This window comes from Neophocaena asiaeorientalis, unplaced genomic scaffold (assembly GCF_003031525.2).
Source record: "Neophocaena asiaeorientalis asiaeorientalis breed wild unplaced genomic scaffold, Neophocaena_asiaeorientalis_V1.1 scaffold268, whole genome shotgun sequence".
Classification (NCBI taxonomy): domain Eukaryota; kingdom Metazoa; phylum Chordata; class Mammalia; order Artiodactyla; family Phocoenidae; genus Neophocaena; species Neophocaena asiaeorientalis.
In genome coordinates this window covers 2,325,805-2,343,638 of record NW_020173979.1, presented here as the reverse complement: position 1 = coordinate 2,343,638, position 17,834 = coordinate 2,325,805, and the positions used below count along the sequence as shown (strand labels likewise).

At 44.7% G+C, this 17,834-nt stretch overlaps 1 protein-coding gene across 1 annotated transcript in view; it reads left to right on the top strand.

Annotated features, from left to right (window-relative positions):
• The first annotated feature begins 3,330 nt into the window (after positions 1 to 3,330).
• Positions 3,331 to 17,834, top strand: part of LOC112405086 (CDK-activating kinase assembly factor MAT1-like) — a 63,886-nt gene continuing 49,382 nt past the window's right edge. The window contains 3 exon segments of the mRNA XM_024753369.1: positions 3,331 to 3,463; positions 3,466 to 3,822; positions 3,934 to 4,076. Of these exon segments, the coding sequence (XP_024609137.1) occupies positions 3,331 to 3,463; positions 3,466 to 3,822; positions 3,934 to 4,076 (633 nt within the window).

The following is a 17,834-nucleotide window of genomic DNA, read 5'->3' as shown; positions in this document are numbered from 1 at the left end:
TTTGTCTTCCTAAAGCCTTCTTTTTTATTTTAAGGCACCTGACGATAATATATAAAGGAGATACTCAAACAGTGGTGGGGTTTTGTTTCCCAGTTAGGACTGGCCATGGGCCAATGGCAGAATGAAGTCTGGGTGCATCAGGGCCCCAGGCCACTGAACCAGCTGCCCTGAGTCAGTGGGGATTCCATAGGACAAAGGCTGTTCCTACTCTGGCCTAAAAGACCATGAAGAGCCCACAAGTGGCTGACATTAGAGATTGGTCAAACCTGGAGGGCTGCCTTCCTTGAAATTTCCATCCTGGGCCCCAAAGCTTGTGAAGATGGGATATGGGATGGAGGTGGAAGTATCATTGGCTACTTCCAGGACAGAAGGGAATTCAGAGCAGGTAAACCAACAGAAAGAGGTGAGGAAAGAAGGGTCCTGGAGTTTGGGCTGGGGGTGGTTTTGGGGAGCATCCAGGATAAAGGAAGGCATCAGAAATGCCAGGTGGTGAGTCTTGTGGGCAGTGATTTGGAGCTCAACCTTTGGAGTAGGGCGGTTTGCATTGTTTAACCTCCCTGAACCTCGATGTTCCCATCTGTAAAATGGGAATATTACTCATACTTCTTCAAAAGCTGACTGTTTGGGAATTAAAGAAGACAGTGTAGTAAAGCAAAGATTCTTTGGCCCTTCTCCCATGGGGGGTGGGGTAGGTGGGTATATCCTTTCCCTTTGAATGTGGGGCACGTTTGACACTGCTTCAATCAATATAACTGGTAAAATACTATAGAAGTGACACCACCTGACTTCTGTGGCTAGATCGGAAAAAGCCATGTAACTTCTGTTTTTCTGTTTGCTGGAACATTTGCTCTTGGAGCCATGAGGTACCACATAAGAAGTCTGACTACCCTGAGGCCACCATGCTGTGAGGAAGCTCAAGCCATAGGAAGAGACCACGTGTAAGTCCGCTGACTGACAGTTCCGGATGAACCAGCTTTCTAGTCATTCCAGCTCAGGAGCCAGACCTGTGAGTGATGCAGCTTCCAGATGATTCCAGCACCAGCTGTTCCGGTTTTCATAGCTGAGGCCCCAGGCTTCCTAGAGCAGAGACAAGCCATCCCTGTTATGTCCTGTCCAAATTCCTGACCCACGGGATCACTGAGTATAATAAAATGGTTGTTTTCATATCACTAAGTTTTGGGATGGGATCTTCTCCGACCGGGGCACGAACCCATGTACCCTGCATCGGCAGGCGGACTCTCAACCACTGCGCCACCAGGGAAGGGCTCCCCCCTCATCTTTTAAAAACATTCTAGAGTGGCGTTGGCAAAGGTTGTAAGCTGGAGTGGAGCTTGGGGAATGTAGGGGTGAGGAGCAGAGGAGGGGTGAGAAACCATTTTGTTGCTCCACCTATAAAGCTATAGTACTACAGTAAGCATAAAAATAATTGCTCAGAGTAAGAGTAACCCCTTGCCTCTGGGCGCTGCTTTTCCGTTTAGGAAGTGCCTTTCTTCCCGTGCGTTACCTTGTCTCCAGGTATCTGAGGGCAGAGAATACATTCTAACACACTTCCAGGCAGGTTGTGGGTGCACAGCAGATGCTTTCGGATCGATCATTTGAAACCCACCCAGCAGTGACTTTGAGCGAAGTCTCTGCGCGTGCGCAGTGCCTCCTGCACAGGAAGGGGATCTTTCCGTGGTTGTGATTCAGCCTTCCAGTGCGCCCTGATCAGGTTCACCTGCTTATGTCTCCCTCCTCGGGGGGCTCAGGGGAGACAACCAAGGGATGTTACATCTGGGGGCTCAGACCTGCAGAAGGGAAAGCCTTGGATGAAGCAAACATGGTCAGATTTAGAGCTGCAGCAGAAGTGTCGGAGATGGTGTCCAGGCCCCGGCAACATCCTGGGGCAACATCCTGGGCGGGGTGGGGGTGAGGGGGGGTTCCAGGAGAACTGGGCCTGGGCCTGGGTGCCGAACCTTCTCGGGTTTCCGTGGTGAGCGCCACCCAGCACTCTTTAGATCTAAGAGGCGTCTCCTCCCTCTGAAGAGAGATAAGGCAGAGCAGCACCAAGAGAACATCTGGATAGACTGTCACCGCGGCGCAGGCCACGCCCCGCTCCCGGGCTTCCTCCTCGCTCTCGCTTCTCTTGCACCTCACCTTGACCTTCTCACTTGCCGAGGCTGCCCCCCACACGGGTCCGTCTGCCCGCTCTTCATTCTGCTGGGCTGCCTTAGCTGCTGGTTGCTTTTCCTAGAGGACCGGAAGAGAGGAAGGAAGGTTGAAAGAGAAAAGAGAGATTGAGAGCGAAGAGAGATGGTGATGGAGGTGTCGATGGGGGGTGTCGGGGAGAAACTTCCAGGGAAAGGAGTTCCCAGGTGTGACGGAATGCCCCCAGCCTGGCCTCGGAGGGCTGCTGTGGGTGAGGCGAAGGAAAACTCTCCTCTCCCTCCTCTCTCTCCTCTACTAGGAGCCTGACAGCGGCCAGGTGTCAGGGAAGGAGAGTGGGCATCAGATGATTTTTTTTTTATATTAGCACTTTAATATCCATGCTTTTCAAGGTGGAAGTGAAAGGTATTACATACTTGACATTGTGATTACTTCTCTTTTTTCTAATTTTTGAATTTTATTTATTTTTTTATACAGCAGGTTCTTATTAGTCATCAGTTTTATACACATCAGCGTATACATGTCAATCCCAATCGGAGAGTGGGCATCAGGTGATTAAAGGACATTTAGCTTTGATGAAAACGTTCATCTACTTGTTTAACTATGGTGAGAGGGCCTTTCTTTTAATCGGCTAAATGTGGCTGAGTGGGGGTGAAGTAGGCAGTAAATCATTTTGTGTCAGAGGGAACTCTTCTGTGTGAAGCAGGGGCTCGAGCACCAACGGAGGAGTCCAGTGGATTATCTGCCTCTCACTAGCTTTGCGAGCCCGCCAACTCCTTCCCTTAGTTGTCAAGATGAAAAGAGTAACTATACCAGCTTCTCGTTGTTGTCGTGAAAATGAACCGTGACCCTCTGTATTCACTACCTAGCTCAAGACCAAACAGGGAGGGTAAAGGTTAATTTCTCCCTCCCCACACGTCCCCAACTCGCTTAACCTCCTTTCTTTCTTTCTTTCTTTTTTAATGAGGATAATCACACCTGTCAATTTCAGATTATTGACCAGAATAACCAGAAACCAGGGGAGTCTCCCCACACGTCCCCAACTCGCTTAACCTCCTTTCTTTCTTTCTTTTTTTTTAATGAGGATAATCACACCTGTCAATTTCAAGTTATTGACCAGAATAACCAGAAACCAGGGGAAAGATATTATACACATGTAAGCAATAACTTTTCACTATTGGGAATATGCCTTTGAAGAAATTGCCTCCCCAGCGGGGCGGGGAGAGGTTTGTGAGAGGAGCTGGAAACTGTCCTGAGTGTGGCACTCCACTTAGAAAGAGCAACTTCAGGGTACAACTCTTTGAAGATCCTACTGTTGACAGGAAGTTGAGATTCAGAAAAACGTGCTAAAGATATACAATAAAAGGGAAGAAGACTTTCCTAGTCTAAGAGAATATAATGATTTCCTGGAAGAAGTGGAGGAAATTGTTTTCAACCTGACCAACAACGTGGATTTGGACAACACCGAAAAGAAAATGGAGATAGACCAAAAGGAAAACAAAGATGTCATTCAGAAAAATAAGTTAAAGCCGACTCGGGAACAGGAGGAATTGGAAGAAGCTTTAGAGGTAGAACGACAGGAAAATGAACAAAGAAGACTATTTATACAAAAAGAAGAACAACTGCGGCAGATTCTAAAAAGGAAGAATAAGCAGGCTTTTTTAGATGAACTGGAGAGTTCTGATCTCCCTGTTGCTCTACTTTTGGCTCAGCATAAACATAGATCTACCCAGTTGGAAATGCAACTTGAAAAACCTAAACCTATAAAACCAGTGACACTTTCCACAGACATCAAAATGGGTCAACATATTTCATTAGCACCCATTCAAAAGCTTGAGGAAGCTCTATATGAATACCAACCACTGCAAGTAGAGACTTGTGGACCACAAGTTCCTGAGCTTGAGATGCTAGGAAGACTTGGGGCTTCCCTGGTGGCACAGTGGTTGAGAATACGCCTGCCAATGCAGGGGACATGGGTTCGAGCCCTGGTCCGGGAAGATCCCACATGCCGTGGAGCAACTAAGCCCCTGTGCCTGCACTCTAGAACCCATGAGCCACAGCTACTGAAGACCATGTGCCACAACTACTGAAGCCCGCGTGTCTAGAGCCCGTGCTCCGCAGCAAGAGAAGCCACCGCGGTGAGAAGCCCACGCACCGCAATGAAGAATAGCCCCCACTCGCCACAACTAGAGAAAGCCCACGCACAGCAACAAAGACCCAACACAGCCAAAAATAAAGAAATAAAATAAATTTATTTTAAAAATACATTTGAAAGATTATGGAAATGGCCATGAATAATAACACAAAAATAAAATGTACAACAGTTAGTACAAAGGATAGGAAGAGGGAAAAACTTTGCTGTTGTAATGTTCCTACACTATACATGAAGAGGTATAATAGTATTTGGAGATATTTAGCATAAACCCTAGAGCAACAGCTACAAATGTAAAGCAAAGAGGGATAGTCAGTAAGCCAGTAGCAGAGTAAATAATGAGATCATTAAAAATACTCCATTAATGAAAAGGAGAGCAGGAAAAGAGAGGCAAAAAATAAAGAAATGATATAATTAGGAAACAAATAGCATGGTGGTAGATTTAATCTTAACTGTATCAGTAATTACATTAAATGTAAATGTTCTAAACAAGCACTACCCAATAAAGCTTTTTGAAATGGGAAAAAAAAAAAAAAAAAAGAAATTGCCTCCACGCGCCCTCCACCCTTTTAAACAGTGAATTGCATGTTTGGTTTGTTTTAAGAGAAGGAAAAAAAAGGATGTAAAAAACAAAAACCAAATAGACACAAGGTCTCACCTTAAGGGAAAACCTTCCACCCGGATGTCCCAGTCTCCTGGATGGTGGAAGTAGAAAGAAACACCTTTTGCATTCCCACAATAGGAACAGGGGCTGAGGGCAGGCCTTGGTCCACCAGCCGGAGTCTTTGATTTGGAGCGTTAGAAGCAGGGCTGATTCTGGATAAGGCAGTCTTTACCAAGAGATGGCCTGTTTCTAAGTTGCAGGGTCTTTAAGCATCATTCAGTACGTACAGTGAAAGAAGATCATCTTCCTGTAGGGTGGGGCAGGGGAGTTCTGAGTGGACTTCCTATCTTCCACCGGTTTTTGGCAGCACGATTCTAGGTGGAATCAGATTCTAGCCAGGAATCTGGCAGTGGAAAGTTGGCTAGAAGAGAAGGATGTTCTTTTGTGTCCTAGCTGGGCTTAGGAATCCCCTGGAGTTCTTGTATATTACAGATTCTTGGGCCCCGCCTCAGAAACACCTATTTTGCCGGGCTCGAGAGTCTGCTTTTAAAACAGGCTCCCCAGGCTATTCTGATGGCACAGGTTTTCCTGTGTGCGCATTGACAGAGCTTCAGTCTAAGTATTTGAGAGCAGTGTCCCGTCTCTCTGATGTGACAGACTCCTCAGGGATGCACCGTGGCTCCCGTTTCTAGGTGGAGAACAAGCAAAGCGGCCCTCAGGAAGCTGGCTTTCAGCGGCTGGGCAGGCTAATGCAGCCCCATGGCTCTTGAGGCTGGCTGTGGCCAAACTTAACAAAAATGCAGACACTCTTTGGCTGATTAATTGATTTTATTCTTATTTATTTATTTTTGATGCATTGATTTTAATACTGTGTTTCCACAAAGCTCATTCATAGATTTTGTTTGTTTCACATCTCATGTTCTGGCTCCTTATTTTTAAAAATGTCCAGTTCTTGTTGTTTTATAAAATTATATAAGTAGTGAATATATCCTCATTGTAAAAATTTCAAAATCCTAGACAAATCACTCCATTTTCCTAATCTCACTTTCCTCTCCAGAGATAACTTGTTACCTGGTATGCATCCTTCTAGCACTGAGCTGTTGAATAATACCGTAACCATAAGCCACATGTGGCTTTTGAGCCCTTGAAATGTGGGTCCTAAGAATTGAGATTGCTGTAAGTGCAATTTTGAGGATTTAGTACAAAATAAGCAAAATAAGATTAATAATTTTTTATATTGATTTACATCATATTTTAGATACATTGGGTTCCATGAGATAAATCTCACTTTGTAAAAATATGGATCTTGAAAATTTTAATTTACATAGTGGCTCACATTATATTCCTGTTAGACGGTGTTGTTCTAGACCTTTCATACATCTATACTCACAAGTACAAAGAAAAGACAACTGGGATCATTCCTGTTGCATTGATCAACCATTTGCTATTTTTCTCTTACCAAACTGCCTTGGAGATCTTTCCATGTTAGTACATATAGATCCACCTTTTTCTTTTAAATGGATGGAGAGTATTCCATATTACAAGCCTTGACTGATTAAACCATTTCCTATTGATAGACATTTGGATTGTTTCCATGTTTCCCTGTTACAAACTAACGAACATCGCCGCTCTTTGGCTTTGGCTTTTTAAAATTTAATTTTGAAATATACGTTATCTCTTGCTTTTTTTTTTTTTAAATCCCCACATCTCTTGGCTTGCCGGGCTACCTGTGGCTTTCCAGATTCTTACTGAAAAGCATAGGTGGTGACTGGGCCAAAGGTAGAGGGACTGCCTAGTTTATTGTCCAAACAGGGACTTCTGAGAGTGAAAGGCAGTGATATCAGTGACAATTCTGGGACAACAAGAGGAACAAACTGGGACTGTCCTATGCGGAGTAGGGCATATGATCACCAAAACCACAGGAGTCCATGCGTGTATCTTTACAAGATAAGGATGGGAAGCTCTTCTAAACCCTTGTTTCAAACAAATGCTGGACTCTAGTCTCCAATTCCTTCGCCTCTTTCTGATAATGGGTGGGCACTGGGACCATCTTCTGAGGCTGGCGGTGGGGAAAGGATCAAAATTTCCAAAGAGAAAGGCTCAGTGAATGGGGAGGCCCATCTGCTGGAGGCCCCGCCTTAAGGAAGCTCTTTGTACAAAGTAGATGGTGGACAAGTCAGCGGAGGGTTTGCAGAGGTTGATTTCATTCTTGACCACTCAGTGCTAACTCAGGGACAGTCTGAGCTGTTGTGACCTCGAGGTGAAACAGCCCAGATCGTGTTACTTGTTCCTTCAGGAAACCTCCACTGTCTTCCCTCCCTCCTTTCTGTGACTAATTTCTGAAATCTCTGTAACGGAGAAGGCATTGGATGAAGTTTCCCACTCTGGGAGGGCTGTGGGTGCCAGACTGGGGCGGGGGTGGTGTGGTGTGATGATGGGTGATGGGTAAGTCCTGTGCACTCACATGTCATCCCTCAAGAGCAGGAACGGAGGCCCCCGGATTGGGTGGCGGCAGCTGGTGGGGTGTTGGGATAATCTTGCTGATGACTGGGTAGATATGAACCTCTTGTGTTAGTGGATTCCAGAAAGCAACGTGCTCCTTGATGAAAAGGCCATGGTCATTGTCTTGTGGGATCGGCCTGGCCTGGCTTTGACAGTTCTCAGCTGCTCCATAAATCTCCCATCAGTTCCATCTGGCCAAAAAGATGTCATCACCATTTTCTCATAGCGACAAAGAGTAAAAGGTAAATAATGAAGCAGCTCTGCCACCCCTGTTCAAGCCAAGGAGGTTGAACTTAACTTTTTCAGTGGAAGGTGAAATCAGTGTCATGTTGGGTTGTTTATGCTGTAGGATAGTTTATATTCATATATTAGAGGTTATTATAAGGAGGTTGATTATGGTTCAGGTATTATCGACTATTCTGGGCACGCAGATACTTAATACCCAGAACAAGGAGTCTGAAAGTAGGAAGGAACCTTAGCAGTCATCCAGTTCAGTTGTTTTCAAAGTTTTGTTTTAAAGCAATAGAACCTTTATTGAAAATGATCATTTTATGAAGAATCCCAATTCATAAAATAGAAGGACTGAGTGCAGGGGAGGCCTCCTGTCTTCATGGTGGCGCCTGTTTGGAAACTGCTGTGTTTAAATTCTCTGTCTAGTTCCTAAATGCCCCAGCAATTGGTTGTTAATGTCTTGCCTCTTGCCGGCATAACTCCAGTGAGAGGGCCTCGCTACCTTGGCAAGCTGCCTCTACAGTGCAAAGATCGGGCCAATGATCAGAAAGATTACTTTAATGCCAGTAAAGTCCTCCGACCTCCTCCTCTCCCAAATCTGTGCCCCCGCTCTCCAGTGGCCCATTTAGTCCCTGCCTTGGAGATGGTGAATATCTCAGGCTGCTGAGCCATTTTTGTGCTGAATAAAGATGGGTCCTTTTGTTGGATCATGTGGTTTATCTAAGAATCAGGAAAAGTTCATGTTGTCTGGAATTGAGTGGCCACTGTTGGGGGTCACACATCTCCCTCCTCCATCAAGAGCTTGAGGACCCATCTGGCCCTGGGCGGGAGGGTTCCTGGAGCGGGAGGTGGGAGAGACCTTGTTCTTGCAGTTTCCCCTCCAGCCAGAGGCTCCCTGGTACACCGGGACAGCGCAGCCTTCAGTGTTCCCCTGTGTAGCACTCTTGAGGTATTCAGCTCACAAGCTGTCTCAGTAATTTCCAGAATACACAAAAACAAAAAACCAGAGGCATAGTTATCAGATGGGACACAAGGGGAGCCTGGGAACTTGACTGTGTCCTGCCTCTGGTTTTGCCTGAAGGCTGCAGAGCACTGTGTGTGTGTGTGTGTGTGTGTGTGTGTGTGTGTGTGGAGGTGGGGTTGGTTTGAAAGACAGGGGTTCTTATTGCACTCTGCGTGCTTTCTGCTGGCACTCACCGGTAGCAGTGTTGTCCCATTCTGCTTCTTTTAAAAAATGTATTTATTATTTTATTTTATTTTTATTGAAGTAGAGTTGATTTACAGTGTTGTTTCAGGTGTATGGCAAAACTCCTAATTTATCCCTCTCTCCTCCCCCTTCCCCTTTGGTAACCGTAAGTTTGTTTTCTATGTCTGTGGGTCTATTTCTGTTTTGTAAATAAGTTCATTTGTATCACTTTTTTAAAAAGATTCCAGGGCTTCCCTGGTGGCGCAGTGGTTGAGAGTCCGCCTGCTGATGCAGGGGACACGGGTTTGTGCCCCGGTCCGGGAAGATCCCACATGCCGTGGAGCGGCTGGGCCCGTGAGCCATGGCCGCTGAGCCTGCGCGTCCGGAGCCTGTGCTCCACAACGGGAGAGGCCACAACAGTGAGAGGCCCGCGTACCGCAAAAAAAAACTCTAAATGGGCTCTGCTAGTAATTTTTTTAGCCTTAAAAAACCATTTTATTTAATATGAACTTCCCTCCCATTTCTTTTTTTAAAAAATAAACTTATTTATTTATTTGTTTTTATTTTTGGCTGTGTTGGGTCTTCGTTGCTGCGTGCGGGCTTTCTCTTGTTGTGGTGCGTGGGCTTCTCATTGCAGTGGCTTCTCTTGTTGCGGGCCCAGGCTCCAGGCCTGCGGGCTTCAGTAGTTGTGGCACCTGGGCTCAGTAGCTGTGGCTCACAGGCTCTAGAGTGCAGACTCAGTAGTTGTGGCACACGAGCTTAGTTGCTCCGCGGCATGTGGGGTCTTCCCGGGCAAGGGCTCGACCCTGTGTCCCCTTCATTGGCAGGCGGATTCTTAACCACTGCGCCACCAGGGAAGCCCCTCCACCACCTCATTTATTTCAGCTGGTATCTTTTAAATAATATTTATTTATTTATTTATGGCTGCATAGGGTGTTAGTTGCGGCATGTGGGATCTCTCGTTGTGGTGCACAGGCTTCTCTCTAGTTGTGTTGCGTGGGCTCAGTAGTTGTGGCACGCAGGTTTAGTTGCCCCGTGGCATGTGGGATCTTAGTTCCCCAACCAGGGATTGAACCCATGTCCCCTGCATTGAAAGGCAGATTCTTAATCACTGGACCACCAGGGAAGTCCCTCTGCTAGTATCTTTAGTAGAAAAAACAAAAATAAAAGAGCCCTCTGGTTCTTCCAGTCCAGCTCCCAAGGAGGGATGGCTGCCTTCCCAGCTTCCTCTTTGCCCGGCCTGTAGACTCTGTTGTGCAATAATAGCCGCTCATGTTCCTGCCCCCTTGACAGATGGCACGATTCTCTTGGGAGTAAAAGGATTATTTCTACTAAACTCCATTATGAAGGAGAGAGTTCTGTTTCAGGTGAATGACCAGAGACCAGGGAGAGGCGAGGTGGAGTGGGGGAGGGATGCTTTGGCCTCTACCATCTTTCTAGCCAGTGTCCTGGGCATGTACATTTGTCTCATCTGGTTGCTCCCTTTAACCAGGGATTCTTTTTTTTTTTTTTTTTTTGCGGGCCTCTCACTGTTGTGGCCTCTCCCCTTGCAGAGCACAGGCTCTGGACGCGCAGGCTCAGCGGCCATGGCTCACGGGCCCAGCCGCTCCACGGCATGTGGGATCTTCCCAGACCGGGGCACGAACTCGTGTCCCCTGCATCGGCAGGCGGACTCTCAACCACTGCGCCACCAGGGAAGGCCCACCCTGGCCCTTTTGGCACTCTGCCCTGAGACCATGATGGAAGGAGGTTGGGCTGGCCTCCTGGAGGATGACAGGCCATGTGAGGGAGAGCTGAGGCCCCTAGCCAGCTGCCAGCACCAATGCCAGACATGTGAGTGAGGGCATCTTGACTTTCCTGGCTCCGGTGACTCTCTAGTTTGGGTTTCTCAACCTCAGCACTATTGATATTTGGTTCCTGTGTACCATAGGATGTTTTGCATTATCTCTGGCCTCTACCTGCTAGGTGAAAGTAGCACCCACCAACAATGTCTCCAGACATTCCCGAGTGTCCCCTGGGTGGAAAGATCACCCCTAGTTGAGAAGTGCTGCTTAGCTGAATGCAGCTGCATAAGTGAGTTCAGGGGGAACGAGCAAAGGAACCATCCAGCCAACCTACAAAATCATGAAAAGTAATAAATTGTTGTTGCTTTAAGCCATTACGTTTTGGGTGGTCTGTGTTGCAGGGATAACTGAGCTACTTCTCCTCTAGGAGTTTCTCCCAGAGCTCTTTCTCTTTGTAAGCCTTAGCATCACATGCTAAGGATACTAATTCTTTTTGTTGAAGTGTTTGCTCTTTTTTCATTCCACTTTTATATTTATCATTTGACCTTCCCGTAAAATGGTTGGACAGACATTTTATTTATTTATTTATTTTTAACATCTTTATTGGAGTATAATTGCTTTACAACGGTGTGTTAGTTTCTGCTTTATAACAAAGTGAATCAGCTATACATATACATATGTTCCCATATCTCTTCCCTCTTGCGTCTCCCTCCCTCCCACCCTCCCTATCCCACCCCTCTAGGTGGTCACAAAGCCCCGAGCTGATCTCCCTGTGCTATGCGGCTGCTTCCCACTAGCTATCTATTTTACATTTGGTAGGGTATATATGTCCATGCCACTCTCTCACTTCATCCCAGCTTACCTTTCCCACTCCCCGTGGACAGACATTTTAAAATCTATCCCTAGCAGAGAAAAATGAGGAGCAAGACATTAAGTAATTGCTCAAGGTCACATGGCTCCTTGGAAAAGCCAGCATCTCCGAGAGTCCAAGCCCAGTGTAACCCAGACCGTGAGATCGGGCTCCCTGATAGGAACCTTGCAATAAATACCATCTTGGACAAGTCACTTAACATCTGATGCTCCGTTTCTTCATCTATAAAATGGGGAAAGTAATATCACTTACTTCAGGGGTTTTTAAATTTTGTAAACAATTGTTTTTAACCTCATGGGTTTTTTTTTTTTTAACATCTTTATTGGGGTATAATTGCTTTACAATGGTGTGTTAGTTTCTGCCCCATAGCAAAGTGAATCAGTTATACATATACATATGCCTCATGGGGTTTTTATGAGGTTTTAATGAGATAGAGCCCAGGGTGGTAAACTTTTTCTCTAAAGGGCCAGATAGTAAATATTTTTGGTTTTGTAGACCATAAGGGTTCTGTTACAACTGCTCGGCTGCTGTTGTAGGTGAAAGCAGCCATAGACAGTACATATTCGAATGGGTGTGGCTGAGTTCCATTAAGACTTTCTTCCCAAAACCTGTTTGTGGGCCAGATTTGACCCACAGACCATAGTTTGTCAACTGCTGTGATGGAGCATGGAAAGGTCTTGGTCTTTGTTCAATATAAGGGGAGCACTCAGTAAACAGTAGCTATTATTGTTATTATTATACTATTATTATTACTTTATTCCTTCAGCAGTCCTGTTCTGCTTTTTATTTTTGTACTTTTTCTTCCAGCATTGTTATTTGTTTCCATCTATGGGGAAGTAAGGAAAAATTCAGTTCCATTCTAGCCAGCTGTGGTAACCAGTTCCCAAGATAGCCCTCAATGATCCTTGCTTCCTGGTATTCTGGAAGGATAAGAGGCCAAGTGGGGAAGAACTGAGGCCCCCAGTCCCTCTCACAATGAGTAGGGCTGAGCTGGTAACCCATAAGGTATTTAGAAATGACTATATGACCTCTGGTGCTAGGTCATGAAAGACATTGTGACTTTCTCCTTGCTCTCTTTCAGACCACTTGCTCTGAGGGAAACTAGTTGCCATATTGTAAGGACACTCAAGCAGCTCTGTGGTCTATGTGGCAAGTAACTAAGGCCTCCTGCCAACAGCCATGAACTTGCCAACCAGGTGAAAAGTCTTAAAAGTGAACCTTCCAGCCCCAGTTAAGCCTTCAGATGACTGTAACTGACTTCAACCTCACGAGAGACCCCCCAAGCCAGAATGACCCTGCTAAGTTGTTCCTGTATTCCTGACCCACAGAAACTGTATGACATAATAAATGTTCATTGTTTTCTTTTTTTTTTTTAACCATCTTTATTGGGGTATAATTGCTTTACAATGGTGTGTTAGTTTCTGCTTTATAACAAAGTGAATCAGCTATACATATACATATGTTCCCATATGTCTTCCCTCTTGTGTTCATTGTTTTCTAAGCTGCCAAGATTTGGGATAATTTGTTATGCAGCCATAGACAACTAATACGCCACAGTCGTCACTGAGAACTGCCTACGTTAGCTGACTGCTCTTTAGCTTGTGTCAGAGCAGAAGGACGCTTTCAGGTGAGAGTTTGCTGATCCCCTAACGCTTTGAGTGACAGAACAATTTGCAGAGCTGTGGTCACTTGGCCACTGCTGCTACCTGATTTTGAGGGTCCCCTGACCTCAAGTGTTCTGACTCCAACCTGACCATCTAGTCACATCTCCCAGAAGCTTCTCATGCACCCCACATTCTAGCCACATCAAATGATTAAAACTGTGACTCATTATACATGTGTAATTATTATTAATTCGTATTAATAACATTACCACTCATGGCATACTCACAGTGTGCTTTGCCCATTCTCACTTAATTCCCTGCATAGTCCTACGAAGCATGTACTAGAATTAATTCCCTTTTCCTCAGATCGGGAAACCACTTTTCAAAAGGTTACAGAGCTAAGGGCCGAGCTAGAATTTGAACACAGCATGTCTGACTTCTGGGTCTGGGCCTCTCAGATACTTTGCCCTTTTTATTGCTTCTCTGTCTTTGCTCACACTATTTCCTCTTCCAGGCGTTCCCTTCCTCCTTCTCCAGTAGTTGACACTTATATTTCATGACCCAGCTCAAATATCACCTCCCCGCTGACACCCTCCCTGACATTCTTAGCTGGTAACACACATTTATTGAAGACCCGTTCAGCGACAGTCACTGTTCCACCGTTGAGATGCAGTAGTAAAAATAAACCACACAAAAACCAAAAGAACAACAAAGTTCCTGCATTTAGGAAGATAACATTCTGGTGGAAGAAAATGAACTCATGGACTCAAACTCATAAATAAGATCATTTTAGAAATAGAGCCCAATACTGGGCTGATGGGATTTGGGGGGAATGAAGGAAAGGGAGAATTGAGAATAACACCTCAGTACTTAAGTGCCTGACTTAGGTAACTAGTATCATCTCTGGGGGTGGGGAAGACTTGAAGAAAATCAGGCGTGTGTGTGTGTGTGTGTGTGTGTGTGTGTGTGTGTGCGTGTGTGGTGAGGGATATGAAGCAGGAACTCAATAGCTCTCTTATAAATGTGTTAAGTCTTAGATTCTTATAGCCATCCAGGTTTCTAATGGGCAGTTGTCTTCTGGGTCTGGAGTTGTACAGATGTGGAGTCCATCAGTGTACAGATGGTAATTAAAACCATGGCAGTGGATGAGATTAAGAAGAGAGAAACACAAGAGGGCTCAGGACTAGTCTTTTCTTTGCTCAAGTTAGTTTCCCCCTCCTTCTAACTCCATCACGCCTTATTTTGGTACTTGTTGAAATGGTTTGTTCCTCAGTGGACTGGGAGTGTCTTGGGGGCGGGCACCACGTCTTACCTCTGCATCGGCCGTGCTCAATGCAACGCCTGATCCGTGGTAGGTTCTCACTAACTGTTAACTGGTATCCTACTGTCATGTGATTGAGGAGCTACTGTCTTCCTGGAGCTCTAGGTTTGCCATGGTCAAGTTCATGCTTTCGGTCTTCCAGAATATAGCTACGCTCCAACCTTAAGGCAGTCAGGTATCTGATGCATCACTGCAGAAAAGACAAGTGGTCATCAACCTCACATGTGTGGCAGTCAGGAGGCGGGATGGCCAGAGCGATGAGCTCTGCCTTAGAGGGGCTGTAATTGAGTGATCCAGACAGGACAGATAGGGAGAGCTCAAGAAGAAATACCACTCAGGATGGTGAGAGAAAGCTGACCATTCTCTAAGAAAATTTAAATACGTGTAATGGAACTATGGTTCAGCAAATCACAAGGACTTGAACCGTACAAGAAAAAACGAGAGAAGGGGAACAAAATTTAGCAATGATGCTTATTTGAGGGGATATCAGAGTCTCAGGGAGAAACAAAAAAAAAAATGAGGGAGCAGGGATTCAATTGTGTTGAGCTGTTAAGTACCAGACGCTTATACATTTTCTATTAAATTTTTCTCTTCCGTGTTGTATGGAAAGATAGCAGAGGCTTGGCATCCAATGGCTAGCATTTGAACTCAGGTTTGTCTAGCTCTAGAAGCCACTAAGAAATGAAAGCTTGGGTGGCAACATAGTATAGCAGAAAGAGCGCTAGATTTGTAGATGGGGACTTGAGTTCTTTTGACCAATTGAAGATGCAGTCTTATAGCCTTCTGGTTTCCATTGTTGCTGATGGAAGGTCAGCTGAATGCCTGATTCCAGCTCCTATTTTTTAGGTAATCCATCTTTTTTGCCCCTCTAGCTGCTTTTAAGATTTTCTCTTCATCTTTGGTTTTCAGCAGTCTTTTAAAAGAAATGTGCCTAAGTGTGGACCTCTTTTTATTTATCCTGCTTGGGATTTGTATAAGGCTTCTTGAATTTGTGGTATGATGATGTCTTTGATCACTTTTGGAAAATTCTCAGCTGTTATCTCTTCAAATATTGCTCCTGACATTTTCCCTCTCTCTTCTCCCTGGGCTCTTAATAACACATGTGAGATCTCACTGTCTTTTACGTCTCTTGCCCTATCTTCTGTATTGCTATCCTTTTGTCTTTCCTACTGTTTTCTGGTAATTTCTTCTGACCTAATATAGTTCACCAATTTTTTCTTTAAACTAAAACTATCCTTTGAGTTGTTAATTTTAGTTATCATGTTTTTCATTTCTAACATATCTGTTTGGCTCTGTTTATAGAGTTCAGTTCTCTGCCAAAATTCTCAGTTTTATGTTTTACTTCTTTTATTTCCTAGAATGTGGTAAGCATAATTACTTTAATGCGAATATCTAGAGCTTATGTGGGTCTGTTTCTATTGTTTGTTGATTTTCCTGTTTTTCTTTTTTTTTAAAATACTGCTTTGTGTCCTTTATGCCTTAGTATTTTTTATTGTGTGTTGGGCATTGTTTTTGCAAAATTGCTTGCAGAATCAGTTTGAGACCTATAACTTTCCTTCTGAGAAGGTTTGTGTTTGCTTCTGCCAGGTTCCTGGGCCACCAACAATCAAGGATTACTTAAATCTAACTTCAGGGCTTTGGAATACCTAAAGCTGAGCTGTAGTCTCTGCAAGGGCCTGTCTACTTCTGGTTTGCACTTACTTGTAGAGAGCATCCCTTTGGAGTTCCAATCCAAGGCAAGTCCCAATCCTACTCTTGGTGGGCCTCAGATTCCCTCTCTGCTCCCTTTTCCCTTTGAGGCTGTCAGAAGTGCCACTCAGCCTCTCAGCCATCACTTGCAGAATTAGCAATTGCCCCCAGGTCTTAAAGCAGCTCGAAGAATGGGCTCACTGCTCTGGACGTCCTTCTTCCCTTGTATCCTGGGTGGTAATTCTGTATTATTTTGTTAGCTCTCTGATGTCTTTAAGCACGTTTTTTGTTTGTTTTGCTTTTTACTTTGAATAATCTTCAGTTTTATTAAAAACATAAACAAGTGTTTATAAACAACAACAACTTAAGCTGACAATATATTTCACTGGATTTACCCCTTTTCTTTCTCAAAAGATATTCTGGCAGACAAAATTCTTACAATGAAACCACTTCTAAAAAAAAGCACATATAGATTTTCCTTTCAGTTTATTCTACCTTTGCATGCTTTAGTGATAAATCCTCCCACCTGAGGCAAAGCAGTCACTATATAGGACTAATAGTAATAATAAAAAGTAATAATTTGTTTTGACATTTACCAAGAAGAGGGGCAGGGTAATCTTGTTACTGCCTTTGAGTCTATTAATAATCTTCCAATTTTAAATATGCCAGGGAAAGTGACAGACAGAGATTAGCCATATTTCTCTTCTTTATATATTACAAGAAAATTCATAAATTTCTTCCACTTGCTCATTTAAGAATTTGCTTGTTCTGCAACATTGCTAATTATCCTCAGTAGAATGGCAGGTGGTCTCAATGACCTAGCTTCCTATAACTGGTAATGGGAGTACACGCTTCCAGATTTTAGTTCCGGTCTCAGTTCTGTCACAAAGTACTTGTAGGACTGTGGGGCCGCTGGACTTTCCTTTCCTCATTAGTTAAAAGAAGACAATACGGGAATTCTCTGGTGGTCCATTGGTTAGGACTCCGAGCTTTCACTGCTGGGGGCCCAAGTTCAGTCCCTGGTCAGGGAACTAAGATCCTGCAAGTCGTGTGGTGTAGCCAAAAAAAAAAGAAAAGAAAAGAAAAGACAATAACAGTGGGCTTACTTGCCTCACAGATTACCGTGGAAGCAAAGGAGATAAGCTACATGGAAACATGGGACCCAATATAAATGAAAAGTGCTAAAGTCCATTTCTCCTTGATCCTCATCCTGAAATTTCCAGAGGCATCTGAAATCTTTGGGAAGATGAGCCCATGCTGACTCCAAGCCCGGGGTGATGGTGTCAAAGCAGTTTGCATCAGGCAGTCCCTTCTGTGACTTTCCAAGCATCAGGCCAGTTAATGGCACACAGTTCATTACAGCAGTCAAATCTTAAATCTGGATCATCAGATGAGTTTTTATTATACTTTTTCTCACTCCTTTAAAAAAAAATAATTGCATTTCAGGAATCATGCCTGGATCCTTTCTTTTCTTTCATTTTTATCCCTAATAACTTTCCATGAGCAGATCCACAGTGGGCAGTAGCAAGGAACTTAGTTAAGAGCAAGCCTCCAAACCTTGACCTCCCTCGGCCAGCCAGGCCTGCCACCCGCAGGGGCCCCTCTGTGTCTCACTCTTATTTTGGCCTTGGTGCACTGTGCAGAACCAGGGCTGACCCTGCCGATCTGTGGATGTGTGGCCAAGACAGGTCCCAGTGTCCTGCCGGGGCTGTGCGTGTGAGGGGAATCTGTGATGCAACGTGATG